The sequence below is a fragment of the Leiobunum rupestre genome, chromosome 7 (genome assembly GCF_980474605.1).
Source record: "Leiobunum rupestre chromosome 7, qqLeiRupe1.1.hap1, whole genome shotgun sequence".
NCBI lineage: Eukaryota > Metazoa > Arthropoda > Arachnida > Opiliones > Sclerosomatidae > Leiobunum > Leiobunum rupestre.
In genome coordinates, this window is record NC_143390.1 from 45,289,974 (window position 1) to 45,312,914 (window position 22,941).

The 22,941-nt window shown below is 37.6% G+C and overlaps 2 protein-coding genes across 2 annotated transcripts in view; one reads left to right on the forward strand and one right to left on the reverse strand.

The window, feature by feature from the left end:
* The window catches only part of LOC149936497 (dual specificity tyrosine-phosphorylation-regulated kinase 4-like), a 62,635-nt gene extending 54,268 nt beyond the window's left edge, over positions 1–8,367 (forward strand). Inside the window, exons 9-13 of the mRNA XM_090180762.1 lie at positions 404–596; positions 2,542–2,671; positions 5,297–5,430; positions 5,512–5,655; positions 7,380–8,367. Of these exons, the coding sequence (XP_090036888.1) occupies positions 404–596; positions 2,542–2,671; positions 5,297–5,430; positions 5,512–5,655; positions 7,380–7,486 (708 nt within the window). The 3' untranslated portion in view covers positions 7,487–8,367. The remainder of the gene's footprint in view (positions 1–403; positions 597–2,541; positions 2,672–5,296; positions 5,431–5,511; positions 5,656–7,379) is intronic.
* Positions 8,368–17,220: 8,853 nt separating this feature from the next.
* Positions 17,221–22,557, reverse strand: smo (smoothened, frizzled class receptor). Its single transcript, XM_090181675.1, has 11 exons — positions 22,074–22,557; positions 21,785–22,015; positions 21,512–21,721; positions 21,061–21,453; positions 20,868–20,991; positions 20,616–20,708; positions 20,444–20,552; positions 20,196–20,369; positions 19,238–19,374; positions 19,034–19,174; positions 17,221–18,719 (listed from the first exon to the last, which is right to left on the reverse strand). Exons 1-11 carry the CDS (start codon positions 22,461–22,463, stop codon positions 17,500–17,502), a joined length of 3,222 nt encoding a protein of 1,073 aa, XP_090037801.1. The 5' UTR covers positions 22,464–22,557; the 3' UTR covers positions 17,221–17,499.
* Positions 22,558–22,941: the final 384 nt, after the last annotated feature.

The following is a 22,941-nucleotide window of genomic DNA, read 5'->3' on the forward strand; positions in this document are numbered from 1 at the left end:
AAAAGCATAAAAAGCTTATAGAACCTCAACTGTGTTTAAATTTCAGTCTTTTCCCGCCGATTTACACAGTAGTAAAAAGTACACATGCATTCGGAGAAGCTACACTCGATTAAAAATTAAAAACCATTCTCCAGACCCCTTTTGGTTTCTCTTTGCCCCCTCCAACTTCTAGAACGTTCCTACACCCCTGTCTCTGTGTTTAATTATTCCAAGCCTGTGGGGACGACATAAATACTAGTGGTAATATTAAGCCCCACCCGTTTCTCCAGGCGCATTCGAAAGAGGGTGGTGATGGATTCTTTGACATTCCGAATGTATACGTAGAGATAACTTTACGCTATAAAGTTTCCCGAGAGTACTTAGGAGCTGACGGTACCCGTTAAGCATTTTTCTTCGTCCACAGGTGATTTTGGGTCTTCCGTACAACACGGCCATCGACATGTGGAGTTTGGGATGCATCCTGGCAGAACTCTACACGGGATTTCCTTTATTTCCGGGCGAAAACGAAGCCGACCAGTTAGCCTGCATTATGGAGATCCTCGGGGCGCCCTCTGCCGCCGTTCTCGAAGTGGCTTCCAGGCGAAGACTTTTTTTCGGTAACCATTGATTTCTTGCTAGGCGCCAAGTATCACCTGCCAGTTGGGGGTAATAAAGGGGTGTAAAATTACCGGGGTGGGACTAAAATTGCCTGTCTTCTGGTTAAATAATGTCAGCCGTCCAGAACTCACCCTTTCGTGAAACATTTATCGGGAGTATCCAAGCGGATAAAAATGTTGGAAGATGACATTTTGATTAAATGAGAATAATGCCATATCACTCGCCCGCATTCTTCAAACGAGAAATTTGTTTAGTATTTTACGGATATCAAGAACATGGTTGGACATAAGGGACTAGTCAAGGCATTTGACTACTAAAATAAATGCTCTGACCTCTAAAATCGAAATCTGGGGCTCATTAGTCAATTTGACTAGTGCAAAATTTACCGAAATAGGTATATTCATAAATAATGGCGAATATGGCGTATCATGAATTGATCAATTCCATTTTATTAATTGTGATCGGCCAAAGTCATGTAACTCTAATAAATAAGAAATTCATGTTTTAATTCGGACGGGTAAAGCAAAATGTTGGCTGTCCTCCTTGTTTTTATACACCAATTTAACCCCCACTAGTCAGTGACTACTAAAATAAATTAAGATAGGAGGCTCACTAGTCAAGCTGACTACTAAAAAAATATCCTTATGTCCAACCCTGATCAAGAATGTATTTATTTATAATTTGGGAGAATGATTATGTTAAATTGGTCGTCACGAGGGGGCGGGGGGAGGGAGGCATCAGTTATAGGGAACCAATGAGATTATCTGATGATTCGATTATTTTAGGCTTATTGTTAGAACGTGAGGGGGATTGCAGGAATTTAAAAATGGGCCTAGGAAGTCAGGGAAAGGTCAGGGAATTTTAAGAATTTGTAAAAATTCAGGGAATTCAATTTTATCTTGAAAATTTTTGAAAGTAATTTTACTCTAGATCTATGACAAATTCTATGATTATCATTTATTTCCTTGAAAGTTTTGCAAATTTTTTCAACACTGCAATAACTTTTTTACTGAAATATAAGTCATTTAAATTTATTAACTTCTGATAATTTAGAATTTTTGTCGTCGGTAAAAATATTAATTACAAAAATTAATAGCTGGATTCCGTACTTACATGGAAACAAACATTCAGAGCGAAACCATCAGAAGTTAGATTTTAATGCTTTTATTTATACTAGATGGTGCCAATTTAAAACTTTTGGCTTTAAGGCAGTAAATGCATACCGATTTATTACAAAAATTACTTCTAATATTCTTTTTCGGCGATGTATTATGTAAAAAACCATAAATAAAAGTTCAATCCTAAAAAAAATGTAGCGTTAAAAAGAAAAAAGAAAATATTTAATAAATTTCGCTGTTTTAGGGAAAAAAACAGTTTAAACACGATTTATGTGAAAACTATAAGCAAAAGTTCAACTCAACAACAAAAATTCCGCTAAAAAAAAGGAACAAGAAAAAAATTAATATTTTTTAAATAATTTTTAATTTTGTTTCGGACTGCTGGCGCCATCTGGTAAGACCTCTGGTATTTAAAAATTGACCTTTAATGGCGTCACCCTTGTCGGTCTACACGTTCACGATATTAGCGACAGTTACCCATAAATTCTAATAAATCTGGTGGCAATAACGTTACATTAAGTATCTTGAAGTTCCATATTTATATATTTATGGCTGATATCCTTATTTTCCATTTTGGCCATTTCGAAATTAAATCGGGAAAGTAGACTTTAAAAAGGGTAAAAAATTGCCATAAAATAGCTCGTTCCTTTTCTATTAAACTCGAGAGAAGATAAAAACATGATACGATCCCGGGAAATATCGATTTTTCCGAAATTGTTTTAAGGTAACCACGGAGATTACGTACATTTTTTTCCGGAGGGGGAGGGGGGGTTAGGAGGGTAGACAGCGTATAAATTTTGAATGCATCTTTTTGACCATTTCTTAGATTCGAAAGGCAATCCACGAACGCTAACAAATAGCAAAGGCAAAAAACGGAAACTTGGATGCAAAACCATCATGATCGCTATAGGCTGTAACGATGAGGATTTCGTCGACTTTCTAGTCAGATGTTTGGAGTAAGTGTGACACGTTACCATAAGTCTATAAGTGGGTTGCACTCGTGTGTCAGTTAGTGATAGCTACGCCTTGAGTCACGTAGAATTTCACTCATAGCCAAAAGGATGAGAGCCTCTAGTGACCAAAATTGATACTGGTAGCAGAGTCAAAACTCTTTCTGGCACGAAGAACGAAATCTGGACTTCCAACCAATTCTCAGATAACCGAGGAAATAATTGCGATAGATCAGATATCACATTATCAGCATTGAGCGCAAGATAGTATCAGATCAGTTGACATGGCTCAAAATGCAAAACAGATAGTTTAACCTGAAACTAATCTGAATTCATTGTAAACTGACAGACAAATGTGAGCAGATTTCAGATGTCTCATAGTTATCGATTTTACATATCCCCGAATATATTCCTTTTGAAATTTTAAACACCGTTTATTTTAATTCGCGGAAGATCATAAATATATATACTAAACTAAAAGTGAAATAGCTGTTCAGATAACTGCACCTGATCAGATAAATAATAGCGGATGATTTCAGATCAGTTACTGGGGACAATGAATCAGATAAAATTTTAAATCAGATTTCTAGGTGAGGGGAACGTAACAGTTCAACATGATCTGATAATCTTCAGATATCTCATAATTAAGACCTGAAAAACCTGATCAGTCTACCAGACATGTTAAATATCTCAAACAACAGAGTTTCACTATAAACTCAAGATAAGGTTAACAACTAATACATAGTAGTTGAAAAAGCGGGTATTTTTTTCGCAGCCTTGCCGACATCTCCAACTGCCTATTTTAGTTGTAGCGTAAGTTTTGCTAATCCGTTCTAGTGACTTAGAATTGACATCATACCCAAAAAGATGAGCGCTTTAAGCGATAAAAATACGCGAGTTAAAGGGCCACACCCGCGTTTGAAAAAATCTGTAAGAAAATCCAGTAACTCCTCCTCTTCCATACCTCTTGATAGCAGATCCTGCCAATTATATTCCGATTTCCTAGTAAATTTCAAACGAGGTGTGGCATTTTAAAAATGATAACTCGGCAGTCCAACGCGTCTCTCCTAGGAGGATTCAAGTGTACCTGGAGAAGAAATTTGTATTCCCCCGACCAATGCCTCGCGGCTCGGCTACAGCTGTCGCCTGGTGTGTCAAATACTTGGACATAACGTTTTTAGTGCCACCTACAAAGCTTCAAAGTAACCTAGGAGCTACCAAAACATTCGTCTGCTAGACAGTATTTCGAACTTGAACGGTTTTTAGCTTAGGCCACGTCGAAGAAATTTGCCCGAAAACTATATAATTTCAAAGAAAGTTGCAATGAATATTAAGTTTTAAATTTAATTATGGGGAAATATTGTTGCTTTGACAACTGTCGTAGCGATTCTAGGTGCCATAAAAATATAATTTTTTATCCAGTTCCTAAACCAAACACGTGGTCATAGTTCACATTTCCCCCACTAGATGGCTCCGTTGTAGTTTTATGTCCAAGGGTTTGAGGCTTTGAGCAGCCTCTCCCGTGGCCCCCCGAATTCTTCTCCAGGTACACTTGAATCCTCCTAGGTCTCTCTGTACGAGGTGAGGAGCGCGTATTTGGCCTAATGTCTGGGGCGCGTTAAAATTCTAAGATGGAATTCTTCTCTGGAGAAGAGTTCTTCGTGAGAATTTTTCTCCCCGTTAGAACTCGCTAAAAAGTGTCAAAAGTAAAAAGATTCTTCTAAAGATGTCGGCTTACGAGAATGGCACGAACGTTGTTAACTAAGCCTTTGACAGTAAATATTATTTTTACACGATTTCACGACAATATATGAAGAAAGGAAACATTTGATTTATAATTTAAAAAGAAATATTTGATCGAAAATTAATGTAACATTCGGTTTTCTCTGAAATTCATTTTCGTCCACAAAAATATCATAATGTTTATTTTCTTCAGCATCAAGAAAACTGATTAGAATATTAGCTGCCATTTTTATTTACAATATCCCCCCTTTTTGACCAAGTGAGAATGCTCGGAGGCAATCTCACATTTCTCAATAGAACTCGCGAGAAGAGATTACGTCATTTCCTGTGAGAAGGATCGTCAAAATTTTTAGAAGTGAGAATTCCAATGGCGTAGGAACCAGGGGGACAAGTGGGGCAATGCCCCTCCCTAGAATTTTACTGGGAGGGGCAACTAATGTTATTGTTGAAATCTTCGCAAGGCTCAAATTCTCATTTTAAAAGCATATAAAGCTTACAGAACCTCAACTGTGTTTAAATTTCAGTCTTTTCCCACCAATGTATATAGTAGAAAAATGTACAAATGCATTCGGAGAAGCTACACACCATTAAAAATTCCAAACCTTTATCCAGACCCCTTTTGGTTTCACTTTGCCCCTCCAACTTCTAGAATGTTCCTACGCCCCTGGAGAATCCTCACTATCAATGGAAGAATTCTTAGAATTTTAAAGCGCCCCTGAAGTCCACAAAAAATGCTTGTCCATTCTAGAAATTGCTCTCAGTAAATGCGGAAGATAATGAACTGACACTTTTGCGAAACGCAATTATCAACTTATGGCGTTATATTAGGCGAAAAATAAATGTTCTTCGTTTAACGGTGTTCTTCCGAAAAATGATTGTTCGAATTAGCTGGAACCCGAACCTTCGTATGACAGCCGAAGAGGCGCACAAGCATCGCTGGTTGGCTGGTTACAACAAAGCCGACGGATCGACGCAGAAGATTCCGAAAGCGGTACAAGCCTCGAGAGACGCGACTGACTTAGGTAACAATGGCCGCTTCCGTAAATACGCGCGAACGAAGGAGAAGGTGCCGTTGGAAATTAACGACTTTTGCGTCATTTTAGATCAATATCAGAAATCAATGTATAAAGTGTACAAAGGGAACAAGGCGATGGCCAGCAAGAGAAAGGAGGGGACGGCGCTGGCCAGCAGCCGGAAGCCATCCGCCGCCTCTTCCGCCATCAGCAAACTCTCGCTCGAGGACTCCAGTAAGTTCTTTCGACAAATTTACCACTACGGACAAGGACAATGTCGACTCCTTAAAGAGGAGTTTCTTCTAAATCGACAAAATCGTTCGCTATACAAAGAGCTACGAATGGTTTTTACCGGTTCGATCCCATACAACCGAATTCCCTTTGACCGAATCAATATATAGCCAATATATTTATAAAAATAGCACGAAAGTTGGCGGGGTCCCATTCAACCGAATTAAGTCATATCTGATTTGCTAGGTTGGGTTAGGTTAGGTTGGATTATTATCCGATTGGACCATGCTAGGTGCGTTTGGCTATAGGTACTGTCCTATAGGTTGCGTTATAGACGGCCCATCGTGATAGAATACATTGCACGTTTTATAAGTCAAACCGACACTGAGAAATCGCTTCGTGTTTGTTCGGGAAGCAACTCGTCCAAGTCAGTTCGCTTAGAATCGCTTTCAAAACGACAAGGCGGGGAAGTAAAATTGCTCGTATTTTCAAAAATAATGGATAAAATTCTAAACAATGTCAAATAATATTACTATATGTATATTAAACATGATTAACTAATTGTTTTGGGATACATTTTAGTATTTTGAAAATTCTAGTCATAATTTGAAATGGCGTTAAGCCTTGGCTATAAGCGAACCGGGGTGAAGCGATTTCGCACGTGTGAACCAAGAATTATCGTCGGCGGTCAAAACTGTCATTCAAACCGACCTAAACTGGGTTTTAGGCTCTAGTGTGAACGTGGCTTATAGTATAGGCTATAGTTCTGGTTGAGCTTACGTAAGGTTAGGTTAGGATAATATAAAATCTGTCAAAATCGTATGATTCGGCCGAATGGGAATTCAGTCGTATGGGAATTCGCTTGTATGAGTTTTCCCATACGACCGAATTCCAATTTGACCGAATGCATAGTAGTTGTATGTATTGTATCTTTTATATATTTATATAAAAATGTATCCCTAAAATTATATTGAATGAAAACCGAGCAAAACGCGATTGGAATTCGGTGAAATGGTACATTTGGACGAATGGGATTTGGTCCAATGGTAAAAAATCGTTTTTACCCCTTGCGTCTGATAAATCTGGTAAATGTAACACTAGTTGACCCAACATAGATGTGGGACTTTAAACTCCCATTTACGGTGGATCACATAATTTAATTTTTTTCCCACGAGGTTCAACAGAAGCTATTCTAGTTAGCGTTAGTTACGTTAAAAACAAATTGTAGTTCGTGTTAGTAGACGAAATTTTTAACTTAGAAGATACGGCCTTTTGAGATCACGGCTAAGAAAGGATGTTGTAGTGTCATCATGGAGGAAGAGAGAGAGGCTTTATGAATAACCTTTTTACCCCGGGAGCTTGATGCCAACTCCCACAGGGTATGAGAGTGGGGGCTGACAAAAAAGGGGATCAGCACCCGTCGGTTTTCGTGTCGTCTCACGCGTTCCCTATTTGGCGCCCTCTTTTAGTGTTTAGGCGTAGTCGGTGTAATTTCACAACGGCCAACAATTTCAACAAAAATAGAGGGAGCCAACTAGAGAACGCGCAGCCAGGCCGTGAGAGTTGACGGGTGCTGATCCCCTTTTTTGTCAGCCCCCACTCTCCTACCCTGTGGGAGTTGGCATCAAGCTCCCGGGGTAACAAGGTTATTCATAAAGCCTCCTCTCTCTTCCTCCATGGTATCATAGTTATAGCGCTTATAATATTTGTCTTTTTAATTTCCGCAGTATGCCGACGTACCGACAGCGAGAACACGATTGTGATGGGCAGCCGGGCCACCGCGGCCGGAGAACCTTTCGAAGATTCGGGGACTTTTTTACCCAGAATTCTCTGATGCAGCTTAAGCGACTAATGCGTAGCCAATTCGGAGCAATTATTCAGAAATTCAAATGGAGACATTTTAATAGGCCTATCGAATGAAAGCGGACAGTTGTTATAAATGGGAATGAATCACAGACACGCGCGGTTTCGACACGGACAGATTTTTAATTAACAAATAAAAACGGGTCGAACCAATGAGGCGACTCTATAGAATTATAATAATCAAAAGTAAATGGCTCCCTTTATAAAAATGTTTCGACGGAGTCGCTTTCGAAAGACCAGTAAAAAGTGTCTTGGAAATCATCCCCAAACGGGCAGGGGAATGATTGGAGGTCTGATTGTAAAGTTACTAAATTATGTCAAGCATAATAAGTATGAGCTAGCGTAAACACGTTAATTATAAATTCCAATAAATCCGAAATGAGGACTGTAGAATTTTTACGACGTTTCTCGAGATATTTGTTTCAACTGTAGGTCAGACTACGAATTAATTAGGTATCATTGCGGTAACATTTCACTCGGTTGTTTTAAAACAGTAACATTCCACGTGCGTTTTACCAGTGTGTCATTAGTTTCGCGTTCTTTTGGATTTAATTTAAAAGACTGTGATGATTAACGAGAAAAAGCAGTGTGATGATCACGACCGACCGCCGAAATTTGGAGAAATAAAACTTATAAACAAAAAAATGTACACTGTAAAGAAAACTGTAATAGTAACGTTATTTCCAATCTAGTTTTGAATCCCGTTTCGTTTCGAATACCGGTACAACGGAGAGCTTTAACCTTTTCAATATTAATTCGGTTTTTCTCACTCGCATTTAAATTATATCGGTTTAAAAGCTATTTGGAACCGATTCCGTAACATTATGTAAGTGTATATAGAAATTTCCCACCCACCCGGAATCAGAAATTCTTTTAAAAAATAAAACTTTAAACTTTTACGTTTCTATGGAAATTATTTGGGGAAGTTCACTTCCTTCATATTCACACTTTTTAGCATCATCCCGTCTAGTTATAGAGGGGAAAGATGCTATTATTTTCGATGCTGTCGTTGGCGGTGATATAAGTGAATACAAAGGAGAAACGCTAGCTCCGAATGTTATCCCGCTAAACATTAAACTATCTTTAACGGCACTCGCTAGTTAGGGTGTCGTTCTTTCGGTATTAGTTCCCTCTATCTAACCATTTCAGTGCCGCACCGGTTTTTTTTTTTTTCAAAAAAGGGGGGTTTTCGTCCCTCATTCTGATTTTCGATTCTCCGCAACGGAACTTGCTAGAGATTGGGGTGTCGTTCTTTCGATATTAGTTCCCTCTATCCATTGCCCCCTGGATTAAGAGAAGGCCTAGAAATGGGCAGGTGTTGAATTTTTGAAACTGGCAAAATCAATTTTAGTTTTATGCCTCTGTTGGCCGAAAGATGGCCCTAGATCTTTCTATTTTGACTTCATCAAGTCAGGCTGACAGCGAAAGATCGGCTACTATTGTTTAAGGACATTGGCTTATGCGATAATATTTAAAATTCCCGCCTTGATCGTCTGGATATAAAGGTTGGAAATCGCGCCATCTACTGACGTCGTGAATGTTTCACGAGCGTGTAAAAAATGTTTGCCGCCCCCTGTAGAAAAACGATGTCTAGGGGTTCTCTTAATCCAGGGGGCAATGCTCTATCTAACCATTTATAAGAACCAAACGGGGGATTTTGGTCGGTCAAATGAAAATGAGACGTATTAGGCTCCGAATCGATTTACTCGGAAATTGATTCTCCTTTGAGATATGGCATTGTAAATTGACGTACTAATAGAAAAACAATTTTCTGGTATTATACAGGGAAATTTACAGTGCAGCCGAGGCTTAGTGGGTTTTTTTTTCGCGGTACGTGGTTGCGCTTTGATGTATGGCATTGTAAATTGTGATACTGATAGAAAAACCAGTTTTTGGTTTTATACACGGCTATTTACATTTAAGCCGAAGCTTAGTGTTTTTTTTTGGTGGTACATTGTTCCCCTTTTTGATATGGCATTGTAAACTGATAGAAAAATTGTACGGTGTTATACGTGGGAATTTACAGTGCAACCGAGGCTTAGGGTTTTTTTCGCGGTATTTGGTTTTGCTTTGAGATATGGCATTGTTAATTGATATACTATACTGGTGTGATAGACGGAAATTTGAAACCAGAATAAATATCTAATTTGAATAAACATTTTGTTTAGTCTTAACGCTTTTGAAGTTCTATCAATTATAAAAAGAGTTTAAGAATTATGGGCCCACATTTAACTTAAACATTTAAAAATGGTTTCCCTGGGAAAAGAGATGGGGATGAGGCTAATATTAATTATGGCCTGGGCCATCTCGTTAATAATATTTTGGGACATTATAGAGTTCTAGTTTTATGTAATTTAAAATAATATTATAATATAAAACATATCGGTCCAGCCCCAGTTTTCGAAACCGCGGCATTCTTATTTCGCCGTCCCAAATTTAATTTCTAATACTGTAGACTGGTAACTCTCAAGGAACCTTTTCTCTTATTCCCAGATACTACATAAATGTTGGGTTTCAAGTGCCGAACCCCGACACCCATTAAAGTCACCAGTTATTGCACCCCTTGGCCCGTGAATAGTGCTAAAAAATATATAGGAATTATAGGATCAAATTTTCAAAATTGTAGGATAATTATAGGACTAAATCACCAATTTAAAGGAATTTTAGAGGGTTAAAATATAGAAAAGCGTCCAGTTTTATGGCGTGTATTTAAATGGAGACATAACGTAAGACAGATTAGAAAACGAAATTTCAAATCTTGATAAAAAGGACCAATTAAATATATTTCTTGTTGGTCTTTCAAAATTTTATCAGCTGGGTTTTAACCGAATATGCTAAAAATATAGATAAAAAAATAAATTATAGGATTTCATAGGACCATTTCAGAATTATAGGATCGCTATGAGCCCTGCCGTGAAGTACGCCTACACTGCGTGATCAGGGCCGGATTATCCAATAGGCCGAAAATGCCTGGGCCTAGGACACCAAACCTTAAAAAGTGCACCAAGCCTGCAAGGAGCACCAAGAGGTTTTCGAAAAAATGAAAAGTACAAAAATTTTATCATTTACTTTTCACAAATTTTTTTTCCAGAGTAATTTTATTATTGTAGTAAATGCGTCCAAATTTTTCGATACCATGTAAAGCAATTATTTATTAACGTCACTAAAAAATCCGCAAGGTCTACATTGAAATTGTATTTTCCATCCATTTGTCAATTACAAATTTCTGGAGCACCTCCGGAGCTCGAGTACGGGCATTTCTGTAAAAGCGGCCTATAAAATGTATCATTAGATATCTCCGAAGCGAGAAATGCTAATTATGCATCAATAGATATACATACATGAAAAATAAAATATTTTCGATCGCGACACCCGTTTGAAGTCTTGGCGTCCCATATGCATGCGAAGTCTTACGCCAAGTACAGAAGTATGGGTAAGCGAAGTATAGGAGGAAGGATCAAAGAGTTCTCGAAGTACGCGAGAAGTGGTCCGCGAAATAGATGGACTTAGAATTAACATGACGCGAAAGGGATTATCCTCTTGCGGCGCCCTACCTTCAAGAAGCGGTTTTAATGGTCTAATTGACTTCAAAGGTCTTTTTCGACCGGCGACCTCCAAAGTACAAACTAAGCCTGGACCTGGCCGCGTGACAATGCTCTTGAACTAGCTTCAGTAGCCCCGCCAGGATTTTTTCGCGAGTAGGCACTGCGTGATTAAGAGGCCCCCATAAAAAACTCCTTTGTCATTTTTGTTGTTCTTTAACTAGCCAAATTGTATATAATTATTTAAAAATTTTATTATTATTAAATCAATAAAATTTTTATTATTATTAAATTAATAAAAATTTTATTATTATTAAATTAATAAAAATGTTATCATTATTAAATTAATAAAAATTTTATCATTATTAAATTAATAAAAATGTTATTATTATTAAATTAATAAAAGTTTTATTATTATTAAATTAATAAATTTTTTATTATTAAGTATATTATTTACAAATAAATATTACCAACTTTACTTTTAATCGAAGAATTCCACCCTACGATTACCTCTTTACCCAAATTCATCAACTACTTATTTAGGCTTGTCTCCCCCATTGTTAAGGGGGAAGACTACAGTGGCCATTGTCTAGTTTCGCGCTATTTCAAGCTGAACTGTTTTATTGTTGTGTATTAACTTATTAAATTAATATTGATGTGTAAAACAGCCTCTTGTTTAGTGCTTAAAATAATTTTGACAATTTTAAATTTCAAAGTAATCTAATTATTACGTTTTAATTCGGACCTCCTGAGCTAAACACGTTGGGCAAGCGCCCAAACTACCCTATAGTAGTTGACCTCTTGAACAATAATTTTTCTCACTAAACTTTCTTTTAAATCATGACATTTTTTTTAAATATCTAATATTGCAATAAAGTTTCCCCTATTCCCAATATTGTCGGCGGATGTATAAGTGTTCCCCTGAAGTGCTAAATCTTGTTGGGCACATAAAATAATCACTTCCACGTGTGTAGATAGGACCTCTCTGTTTCTAATAACGTCTAGTCTATGGTGGTCGTTAACCTGGCAAACTATTGATCCACGGGATTTGGATTCCATGTAGTCTAAGTACATTTTGTAGGCTAGTTGGTGAGAAGATTTGTTGGAAGTGAAGTGTTCTTCGAATTGTGTCCCCATGTTTTTCCAATCCGAAAATCCCTTTGGAAATGCAGTGTTTCTACTGCCTAAAAAATGACGGCAACAAAAACAATACACTGCATCCTTTGCAACTGAATATTCAATCATTTGATATTTGTCATACCAAGAAGAATTGAAACCTCGATTTTTACCGCCAATTAATCTTTTAGGAAAAGGATTTAGTTTAGGCTGAACTGGAAGGCAATCTTTATCTAGACTAATATCCAAGTTATTCAACGCGTGTAAGCCCATTTATTTTGAATTGGACACGTTGTTTGATGTATTTTGTGCATGGTTAGAGTTGGGGTTTGCAATTACTTCTGCAATTTCTCCTTCATGAGTCAGTTCCATTTCCATATCAGTACTGACGTTTAGAAGAACTTCAGCAGTATTACTAAAACAGTGACTGTTATCAGTCTCCAAGGATTCTAAACCCTTTCCCAATTCTTTGACTAGGTTTTTCTCAGAACTATAGTTATGGCTTTGCGCCGACGATTTCAAAAAACGTGCCATTGCACCTTTCTGATTACTAACGAAACTATCTTCCCTTTTCCATTTTTCTCATTTTTGGGACCCAGATAAAAATTTTCTGGTACTCATATTTGAAAATGCTACTATTATATACTAATAGTGAAATAACCTTAAAAAGGTTTAAGAAAATAAAGCTTAGTTAAAGCTATGTAGTCTTCAAACAGACTTTTTAATAATACCAGCTATATCAAAGCCCTGAAAAAAGCGGTTTGAATATTTTTTCTAGAATAGCTAATTAGCCTTGAAAAAGGCTTTTTGAATAATTTAGCTAGAATAGCTAATTAGCCTTGAAAAGGGCTTTTTGAATAATTTAGCTAGAATAGCTAATTAGCCTTGAAAAGGGCTTTTTGAATAATTTAGCTAGAATAGCTAATTAGCCTTGAAAAAGGCTGTTTAAAAATTAGCTTAAAACAGCTAAATAGCCTTTAAAAAGGCTGTATTGGCAAAGTTAGTCTCGGAAGAGACTTAGAAAAAATTTGACTGGGAGAGAATCGAAATTGAGAACTACCTGTTTGTTCAGGAGCAGAAAACGAAATGAAGAAACGCGCGTTATCTGGGATCAATCATCAGTGGTCACTGATATCACGTGATTTCGCAAAAGGGACAAGGAGTAAAAAAGAAAAAACCCTAATCCCCAGGACGCTCTCTATTCAAAATAGTGACTGGTACGATGCTTTACGCTTCGACTTCAGCTCCGCTGGGATTTCCCTTCGTTTAAGCGTTGCAACGGTTTAAGTCGTATTAAAGAAATCCAGTTTTTCACTTTATGCCCCCTTTTGTAGAATTCCTAGAAACTAAGCTTATGTTTATTGTGTTGGTTGGAGCTAATTTATCACTGAGGCGAACAGGTGGTTTTTTTTGCTGCTTTCCTTGCACGACGGACTTCCCCGTCCCGGGCCAGTCTTTTGTCATATACTCTATATTCAAGGAGGATTAAGGGAATTTTATTTACTAAGTAAATCTAGTCGACATACATTTTTAGCGTATTCACGACGAAACACCGAAGCAGCAAAATTCTCAAAATAAAAACCGAAATAACCTTCAACAATTGTTTTAAACAAGAGGGCGCTCAAAACAGGAACGCGAGCCAGTATTTTACATACGTTTTCCTCCCGCTCCCACCCACTGGGCGTCTCACGATCTCTGACTACGGATGCAGCCATAAGAGGAGCCTCAATACAACTCCCCTTCCCTTAATCCTCCTTGCTATATCAATGTTAACAGAGTACACTACCAAAAGCAGAAACCACAGAGTTCGCTGCCTTTGTTTGTGTACTCAAGTAATATTGATTTCGAGTATAGGTGGTTCAAAAGGGAACGTTTTGTTAGGGCCATTTAGGACGCTTGGAAATTGGAATTGAATGGGAGTTCTTTTTTTAGGGGGCTAGATGACCAATTTTTAAAAATAAATAAAATTTGAAAATCACATTTGGAGGCCCCAGAGGCAATTTTTTTAAACTTTTAGAGGCCCCTAAAATAGGCCTAAATTTTTTTAACATAGGCACGTGCCTACTTGTGCCTACAGCTGGCGGGGGCACGGACTAGCTTCCACCTAGGAGCCAGCAACAAACACAAAGGGAACGCAGCTAGCCTTTAAACATGCTAACGCAGTGTTCTGTACAAATTTCACTGGAAGGACCTTTACGCTGAGCGTTTTACGGAAAGGATGATAAAATTAGCGAATAAGTAAATTAGTCCATTAAAAAAAGGGATAATAAAGCTAAACCTTAAACAAATTTGAAGAAATTTAAAAACTACTAATATAGCTCTTACCGATAGGTCTTCGAGTATGGCACGCCATTTAGGTCAAAATTAAAAAATATCGAAAAAAATATTTTGGTGTGTGTGAAGGAGTACTTTTGTGCGTGAAAACGTATTTCTGTGCCCGAGAAAAGTATTTCTGTGCGTGAAAGTGTATTTCTGTGCGTGAAAACGTAATTCTGTGCGTGAGAAAAGTATTTCTGTGTGAGAAAAGTATTTCTGTGTGTGATAAAAGTATTTCTGTGTGTAAAATAAAAGTATTTGTGTTATAAAAATATTTTGCGGAAATAATAAACATAAATGGCACCCTCTGCATAACAGTAAAATAAATCATGGACGACCTATGCTCTAAAGGGACTTAGTAATAAGCCATATCAAAAAATGGGATTCGACAACCGATAATAGCAGAAAAATCAATCAGGGATGTATAAAGTTAAAAAATAGTTTTTGTGTGAAAAATCTTCAGATCTTCAAACTCAACACACGCCTCCACAGCGTTTGGAAGACCCCAAAATGAGGCAGAACTTAAAAAATTACCAGACACATTTGATATTTTCAAAAATAAATAGACATAAACAGAAAGTCTCGCATTTGCGGTATTCTGTACCTTTCCCTTTGGTTTCCATGAAATCTAAGGTGCAAACCCCCAATGCTTCCCACCCTTTGAGTGCCACCCAATCAGATCGCCTGTAAAGCATTGGAAAATTTTGGTCGGAAATTTGTAAAAGTAGTGTTTCGCGATGCTAAACACCCTGGCGGGATTTCCTATAAGCTCTTTCGATCGTCCGCTTAATTTTCAGTTCTAAATGGCTCGGAAAAAACCCCATCATTAATGCCAGAAAATTCTAAAAACCAGGCAAGTCCATGTAATTTATACATAAAAGAGTTGCATACGACTGGAGTTCAAACTGAACTCGTTGAAATTGAAAACAATGAAGATATTTTAAAAAAAAGCAAAGCGTTAGAAGACGTAGATAAGGTAGACCTAGGCTTAGTAACTGAATATCCAAAATCTGTGGAAGAGAAAGAAACGAACACTGAAATATTCGGATTTATAATTCCTTTAAGTAAATGGGATGAAATAAATACGTTTACGTCTTCAGCATAATTCTTAATAATAACATCCATAACTCTCCGAGAATTTTCCATCATTATAACACAAAACTAAAACATTAAGTTTTGATTTTGGTACACACGTGCGCCCGGAGACTACGAACTTAGCTGCTAGCTATTTCGCGGAGAGCGACGTTTTTAAAACCAGTTTTCGCATGTACCTCGTGCAATGCCCTAAATTTGTAACGGTCCGCGAAGGGGGTCAGCACCGCCGAAAGGGGTTAAAGTAGTTTCTCAGATTACATGGCGCGAACTTTGCCTCCAATGCGAGACTTTCTGTTTATGTCTATTTATTTTTGATATTTTGATACTTGTAACAAGGAAGTAATACGGAATAACGTAGCACCAAAATTTTAAAGCTGCGCCCCATAGCGACGAAGTTAGCTTCCCCTGGAATAGCGCTGCGGTAGCTATTTTGAAGTTCGGTTTTTCCCTATTGTTAAAAAATATTTTTGTGTTGTCGAATCCCATTTTTTGATAAGGCTTACTACTAAGTCCCTTTAGAGCATAGGTCGTCCATGATTTATTTTACTGTTATGCAGAGGGTGCCACCTATGTTTATTTTTTCCGCAAAATATTTTTGCAAATATTTTTAAAACACAAATTTTTTTCACATACAGAAATACTTTTATCACACAGAATTACTTTTCTCACACACAGAAATACTTTTTCACGCACAGAAATACTCTTTGACACACAAATATATTTTTACACACACAAATATATTTTTTCACACACAAATATTTTTTTTCACACAGATATTTTTTTCACAAACATAAATATTTTTAACACACTTTTTTTTGTGCAAAATTAGAAAATATATCAACATTTTACCTTTTTTTAAAAAAAAAGGCTATATTTTTAACTTTTTTTGGAAAAATGAGGAAATTTTCAATTTTTATTAATTTTGACCTGCGTGCCATATTCGAGCAAACAAAAAGGCGCGAAACTCGGACAAAATAGATTTTCGAGTGAAAAACTAAATTAAATTAAATTAAATAGCCAGAAATTCCAACGGTAGACCGGTTTCGTCCTATTTGGGACTCGTCAGTACCGTGCCGGAAATCTGGCTCGCGACTATAACACCGAAAAGAAAAACTAAGCCTAAACATTAAAAATTTCAAATCGGGTTGCGTAGCAACGGAAAGCCGAATAGAGGAGAGTGGTATGACAAAATAAGTATGTGATAAGGTACACGAGGGGTCAAGGTATTTTTTAATTAGGTTAGTGATTTGTAACAAAGAACTGTTTGTCTTACGGGTCAAAATGGGGGCCTATCACATGCTTATTTTGTCATGGGCTCTTGGACTATAAGCAAAAGTGACATGCTATAAGTATATACGCAATGTTAAGTTAAAAGGAACCACCTATGGACTGCATTGTAAAGGATGATGACGGAAAGGGGAAGACAATTTCGGAATTTTTCCCTTCCGACAGCAGCAGGCGCTAAAGCGTCTAACCAATGAAAACCGTACGCAAGAAAATGCACGACTTTTGACGGGTTGCGTTTTCCTTGCGTGGGGTGCTGGGTTTGTTGCTCCTAGCTTCCACAGCCCAGACTGGTGTTGAAGTACAGAATTAAAAAAACCTAGATATTTCATATTGGATTTCGCAAAAGCGATAGAAATATAATTTTCATTTTATTTAAAACAAAAGGACACTATATTTTACATCTTCATATAGAAAAATAATTAAAAAAATGGGACACGATTTACATTTTGGATTCAACGAATCCATGGATATGCCTAGAAAACTAAAATGGAGGCTTCAGTATTTTACCAATTCGTAAATTACAGCCTGAGTATTAAACGCTATTAATAAGTTAAATCTTAAAATTTATCTAAAAATCTGGATAAATTTCCAGTATCAGGTAATCTACAATTTACAAAATAAAAAAACATTATTTGAGCACGTGAGAATCGCTTTTCGTTACCAACAAATTATTAGTTTCTAGAGCGTCTTCGCTTTGATTCGCTTCTTTACGTTTGGGAACTAAAACTAGACCCGTTTGAGATTTCCTCATATCTTTACTTCCAGCGACTAACGAAGGAACCGAAAACTGCCTTTTAATGTTCAGATTCGTTTGTCGGAGGTTACTTATCGAACTAAACAACTTTTTCCTGTACGACACTTTATTCGTATCGGCGGCTTTGAGATTGGCATCGGGTAAATGTACGCTCTCTAGAGAGTTCGTTAATCTCTTTTCCGCGTTGGGCGCTTCGTCTTTGAGGTTCGACGAGTTGCTCGTGGGACTAACGCTTTTGCTAAGACCCGGTCCGACGATGGCGTCGATTCGATCTTGAACTAGCTTCGCGTTGAGCAACTGGTCCTCGTTGGGTGATTTAAAACCGGTGTCCGTGTAGTCACTGTCGGACATGACTATAGGGAAAAATTCAGCCTCGCTACAACTGTCCGGCATCGGGTTTAGAGGGATGATGGGCTCGTGGTCGGGCATCAACGCGGCCAGACCAACGTACGTTGGATATGTAAATGGTAAGGCCGCGTAAGGAGACCACGGAGAAAGCGGCGACGCAGCCACGTAATTGGGATGAGCGGGCACCATCGGTCCGGGAATGGCAAAGCCGTTCACTTTAGGAACTGTCGTTTTGGGCGGGGCGAAGATATTGGGCGATATCAACGGTTTCCCGTCGCTACCGACGCGCAGACTGTTTTCCGCCATTCCGTGTGTAAAAGGAGGGATAATTAGCGGTTGTCTCTGAACCAACGGACGAGCTATTGGGAAAACTAGAGCCGTCGGCGGACGGAAGAACACGGGTTCGTTCAGAACCAGATCCCCCGTACTGGTTGATTTGGTGACTTTATTCACTTTCCTGACGATCTGATTCGAATTGTTCGCGGTCGTCGTGGCGCTGCTTTGTTGGGAAGTGTCGCTTCCTCGGCGACCGCGAATGAGCAGCCAAGGCGAGATTCTTTTGTTGCCGCGGTGGAATCGCTCCCTTTCTTTCCTGGTTTTGCGTCTCCTTTGTCTGGCCAACTCTTGAGCGTGAGCCGCCGCCGTGGCTATCCATTCTTTCTCGCTCATTTGCATGCTATTCTGCGAGTCCATCGAATGACGACGCCCAGTCAAACGAGCCAACGGAATGGGACACTGACTTATATCTACGGAAATATTTCACTACATTACAAATATTTAAATATTCCCTTGTACAAGTCACGGATGGTATGTTATACCAAGAACCTCTTTAGGTTACTGATAATTTTAAGAGCAATAGTTGACGCGTCAATGCGTCACATTCGCTCAAATACAATATAACTATAGATCTTTGGCGGCACGTGTTCCCTTGATTTTGCTGACCCAAGATGTGGGTAACTTTTGAAGGGTTAGAGACTAAGAGCCCGAGAAGATAGCGGCCCCTTTCGAAAAAGGTCGCAAAAATCGATAGAATTGACTTAAGAGGAATATAAAAATTTACCAGAGGTTGAAGAGTATCGTTTGAGTCCTAATGGTCCACTTCCAGAGATGGCACCTCTGCGAATAAGGAATTTTGGCAAGGCCGCGGCCCATGTTGAAGACGGAGCTCTAGAAGCCAAACTGTTAACCTCCAAGTTCATTCCTGTCAGTACAAAACTCAATCAAAATTTAAAAAACAAATTTGAATTGACAATATACTACTTACCAACAGGATCTTCGTGAGTGCTGTCATAACTCAGTGAAAGCTGACCGTGACTAAAATTTTGTCTTTGAGCAAATGCATGGGCTATCATTTTATGTCTTTTTAACTTTACTGGTTCATTACTCGTATGGTTACAAACCCTAACACAAAAGATTATTAACTATTATCATTAGGCATGTGCGAGTACTGGATTTTGTTCGAGTACTCGATCGAGCTTCGAGCCGAGTACTCGGCTCGAAGCTCGAAAATCATTTTTTGAAAAGCTCGAAAATGGTTCGAGCCTCAAATCGAGGCCTAGGCTTAAATTTCGAGTACTCGAAACTATTATTCTTACCAAGGCACTACTCGCGAGCTTGTAAAAGTGGCGGGAAAAGCTACAAAAAAAATTCTATAGTCCCGCCTTAAGATATCTTATTGGGTGAGGTACAAGTCCTAGTAGTTTCTGATTGGTCACCAATTTTAAATGTAGAAAATGAAACTAAAACCGTAAGTTACATTAGCTGTTTATTGTTAGTTTTTTGGCGGTTCATCAGTCCACTATTTTATTGTTGTAATCCCTTGTATGGCCATTTATTAATTTAGACTTCTCAATATGGCTTCAAATAAACGTAAAAGCTCTGGCAGTAATTAATAAATAAAGTTGATTTTTGAAAAATGTTTTACTTAAATAAACCCAATTATTCAGAGCCTTTTTAAGCTAAATCTATCACGGAGTACTCTGAAACCCCCTTTATAAAGCTAGGTCTTAGTAATTATTCAAGTACTCTAAAACCTCTTTTTAAGCTAAGCCTAATTCTTCGAGTGCTCGAAAGCTCGGTAAGATTTTAAAGCTCGGCTCGATACTCGAAAAGTAAAATTTTTAATACTCGAAGCTCGACTCGAAACCCAAAAATCAAGGCTCGCACATGCCTAATTATCATTCAAATCTCTTACTGTTCTACAAACTATCAAACCCAAATACCTTAAAAGGAACCTTCTCCAAACAGAAAATGTCGCTGCAGTCCATATCCAAGATGACATGGCAATCCCAGATCCAAACATGGCTAATAGTTGAAGGTGGACTAAAAGAAGATTTGGTTGCATCCGAAATTTACAGGGAAGACTGTCAGGATCCCTGAAACGTAACGCTAAGCAGCTAGAATTGAAAAAAGGAGGGCTTTTTGAAAATGAAGAAGGGTTAAATAAGCTTATGGAGAAGAGGAATCTTACTAAACATATTCCTGCAAGGAAGCAACCAAATTGTCCTTCTGTATATGATCCCAAATATGACACACAACAGTACTCAAAACCGCAGAAGAAATGAATAAAATAAAAAGCCCTGAAACAACGACAAACCCATTTAGAATCTAGTTTGAAATTTTTAAGGGTTCTTAAATTTTACCTAAACGAACTATCATGTTTTTTATTCTCGATCTGACCCGGTGACTCATAACGTCATTACCACCACACTTGACTTTGACAAGCGTTACGAATCCTGTGAAAAGGATTCTGATATTAACATAAAACTCGAGTTACGATATAAATGGAAAACTTGTTAAAACTTTCAATTCAACCATCCTTTAGCAGCACTTAATTTACAATTTGTTAGTTAAAAAACATATATTTAATACTACATGACCAACAATCAAAATACCTCGAACTAGAAAGAAAGAACCTCCAACCCACGACACAATCAAGGGTATAATGACAAAAATTAGACGTATCAGTATATTGTTATATCCAACAAAACAAATTCCGTACACAGAATCACTGTCAACCTATATTAAAATTTAATTTCTGTGAGTAATCACGGCAAACAAACAAAAAAAATCTCTGGGATTTATTACCTCTTGCATTGCCATGATAGCGATAGTCATTACAAAAGGAACACACCAAGCTGCCAAGTGAAAATAAGCTGATTTGTTTTCAATGGCTTTTCTTGGAACACCAACGGACTTAAAACTGAAATCCCAAGCGTATGCCAACAGTCCAAACCATATGGAAGCCGCAATCATAAAATAATAGATGAGAATGAAGACCGTTACACAAGATAGCGTCTCTCCCGAACTAGGTTGGTTTTTACGAGCTGTGCCATCACGATGACAAACTAAATCATTGCGAGAATCTGGAGTGAATTGGGCCAACCAACCAATACAAGCCATTAAATAACAGCCATTTATATAAAATATTATCACAGCAGGATAGCGCCGCGAATTTCTCCAATCAACAATAAAGGTTAACTGAAAAGCAAAATAATTAATGGAATTGTACAAATAAAAAATGTTAAATAACACTTACAACGGAAAGCAGGTTGAAACTGAGACACAGTGAACCAGTTATGGCTATAAAGGAATGAATTTGCTTGTGTTGCACCAAAGAAACAAGAGGATTATAGCATTGCACACCACACCCATCTACAGATGGAAACCAGTTTGAACTTTGGTCAGTTTCAACCAGAGGCGATTGGCAACTGGCAGTGTTGTTAAATTTCAATTCCTTTAAATCGTGCTATTAAAACATTTGAGATTATTTTTAAATTAACTTTCGTTCATTGTATACAATTATTCATACTTTGCAATTCGAGCTGAATAAAGCGTCATTGTCACATCGAAGATAATCGGGCCAGCCACCATTTAACTCAATTATTCTACAAGGACTTCGCGTCTTCTTGCATAGTTCAATTGGGGGTAAAACTAAATTATTATCATCACAAGGTGGAAGGTGAATAGCACAAAGCAAAGCTTGTAAAACAGCCCAACATTTAGGAACCCTCTTAAGGCTAGTCCAAGATTGGAGTTTTGCCTGAAGGATATATTCATTTTTAAATCCATTAATTTATAATCTTTTAAAACTGCCATACCTCGATGTCATCCAATGATGTTCCATTGACTAATGAGAATGAGGTAAGCTTATAAGGTAGTTTAGCACCTAAGCAGGTGCTTCTTGACAAAGATTGACAAATTGCTGGCTTTAAGCAGTGGCTGTGTAATTTTTCATCAGCAATGTAATGACCCGTTCCTCGGATATTCGGTTTCATCATTGAAAATGGAACTGATGAGTCTATCTCACCATTTGGCATTGAAGATATTACATGAGATCTTTCGAATATTACGCTACTACCAAACTTGGGCACTGTGCTATTATGATTTACACGAAATGTTAAATTATTTGCTATGGTATTTGTATCGCAGTTGATTTGTGAGTAAAGGTAAATCATAGTAAATAATAGCAAAGTTATAAAATGTAACATAATTTAAGAGAGAACTAGGCCACCGTATTACAAATTAACTATATTACTTTTATCATCATATCTATCAAATGATTGTTCAAAAACTTAGTTTACGCAATGAGTTTCAAATCAAAATAAAGACCACCCAAGAAGTATTTGAATGGTAGTCTGCTAAAAAGGTAGTAGGAAAACACCAGAAAACTTCGATGAAAACTACGGAAAGTAACGGAAAGGGCTTGAAAATGCCATTAATTACAGAAAATAATACAAAACTTCGTAAAGAAACTAACAAATAAATAAATAAATTATAAATATGAATAATATATAATAAATGACCTAGAAATAAAGTTTTATTTAAGTAAACTCCATAAATTTCATAGCGGTTTCCAATGGGAAGCTGTGGAAGCGCACAGCTAGTTCAGCAACTCTGGCAATACCTTCAGAGAGTCTGATACCATAGACCATAGAAATATGGTCTTTTTTCAAATTCGTTTTTATA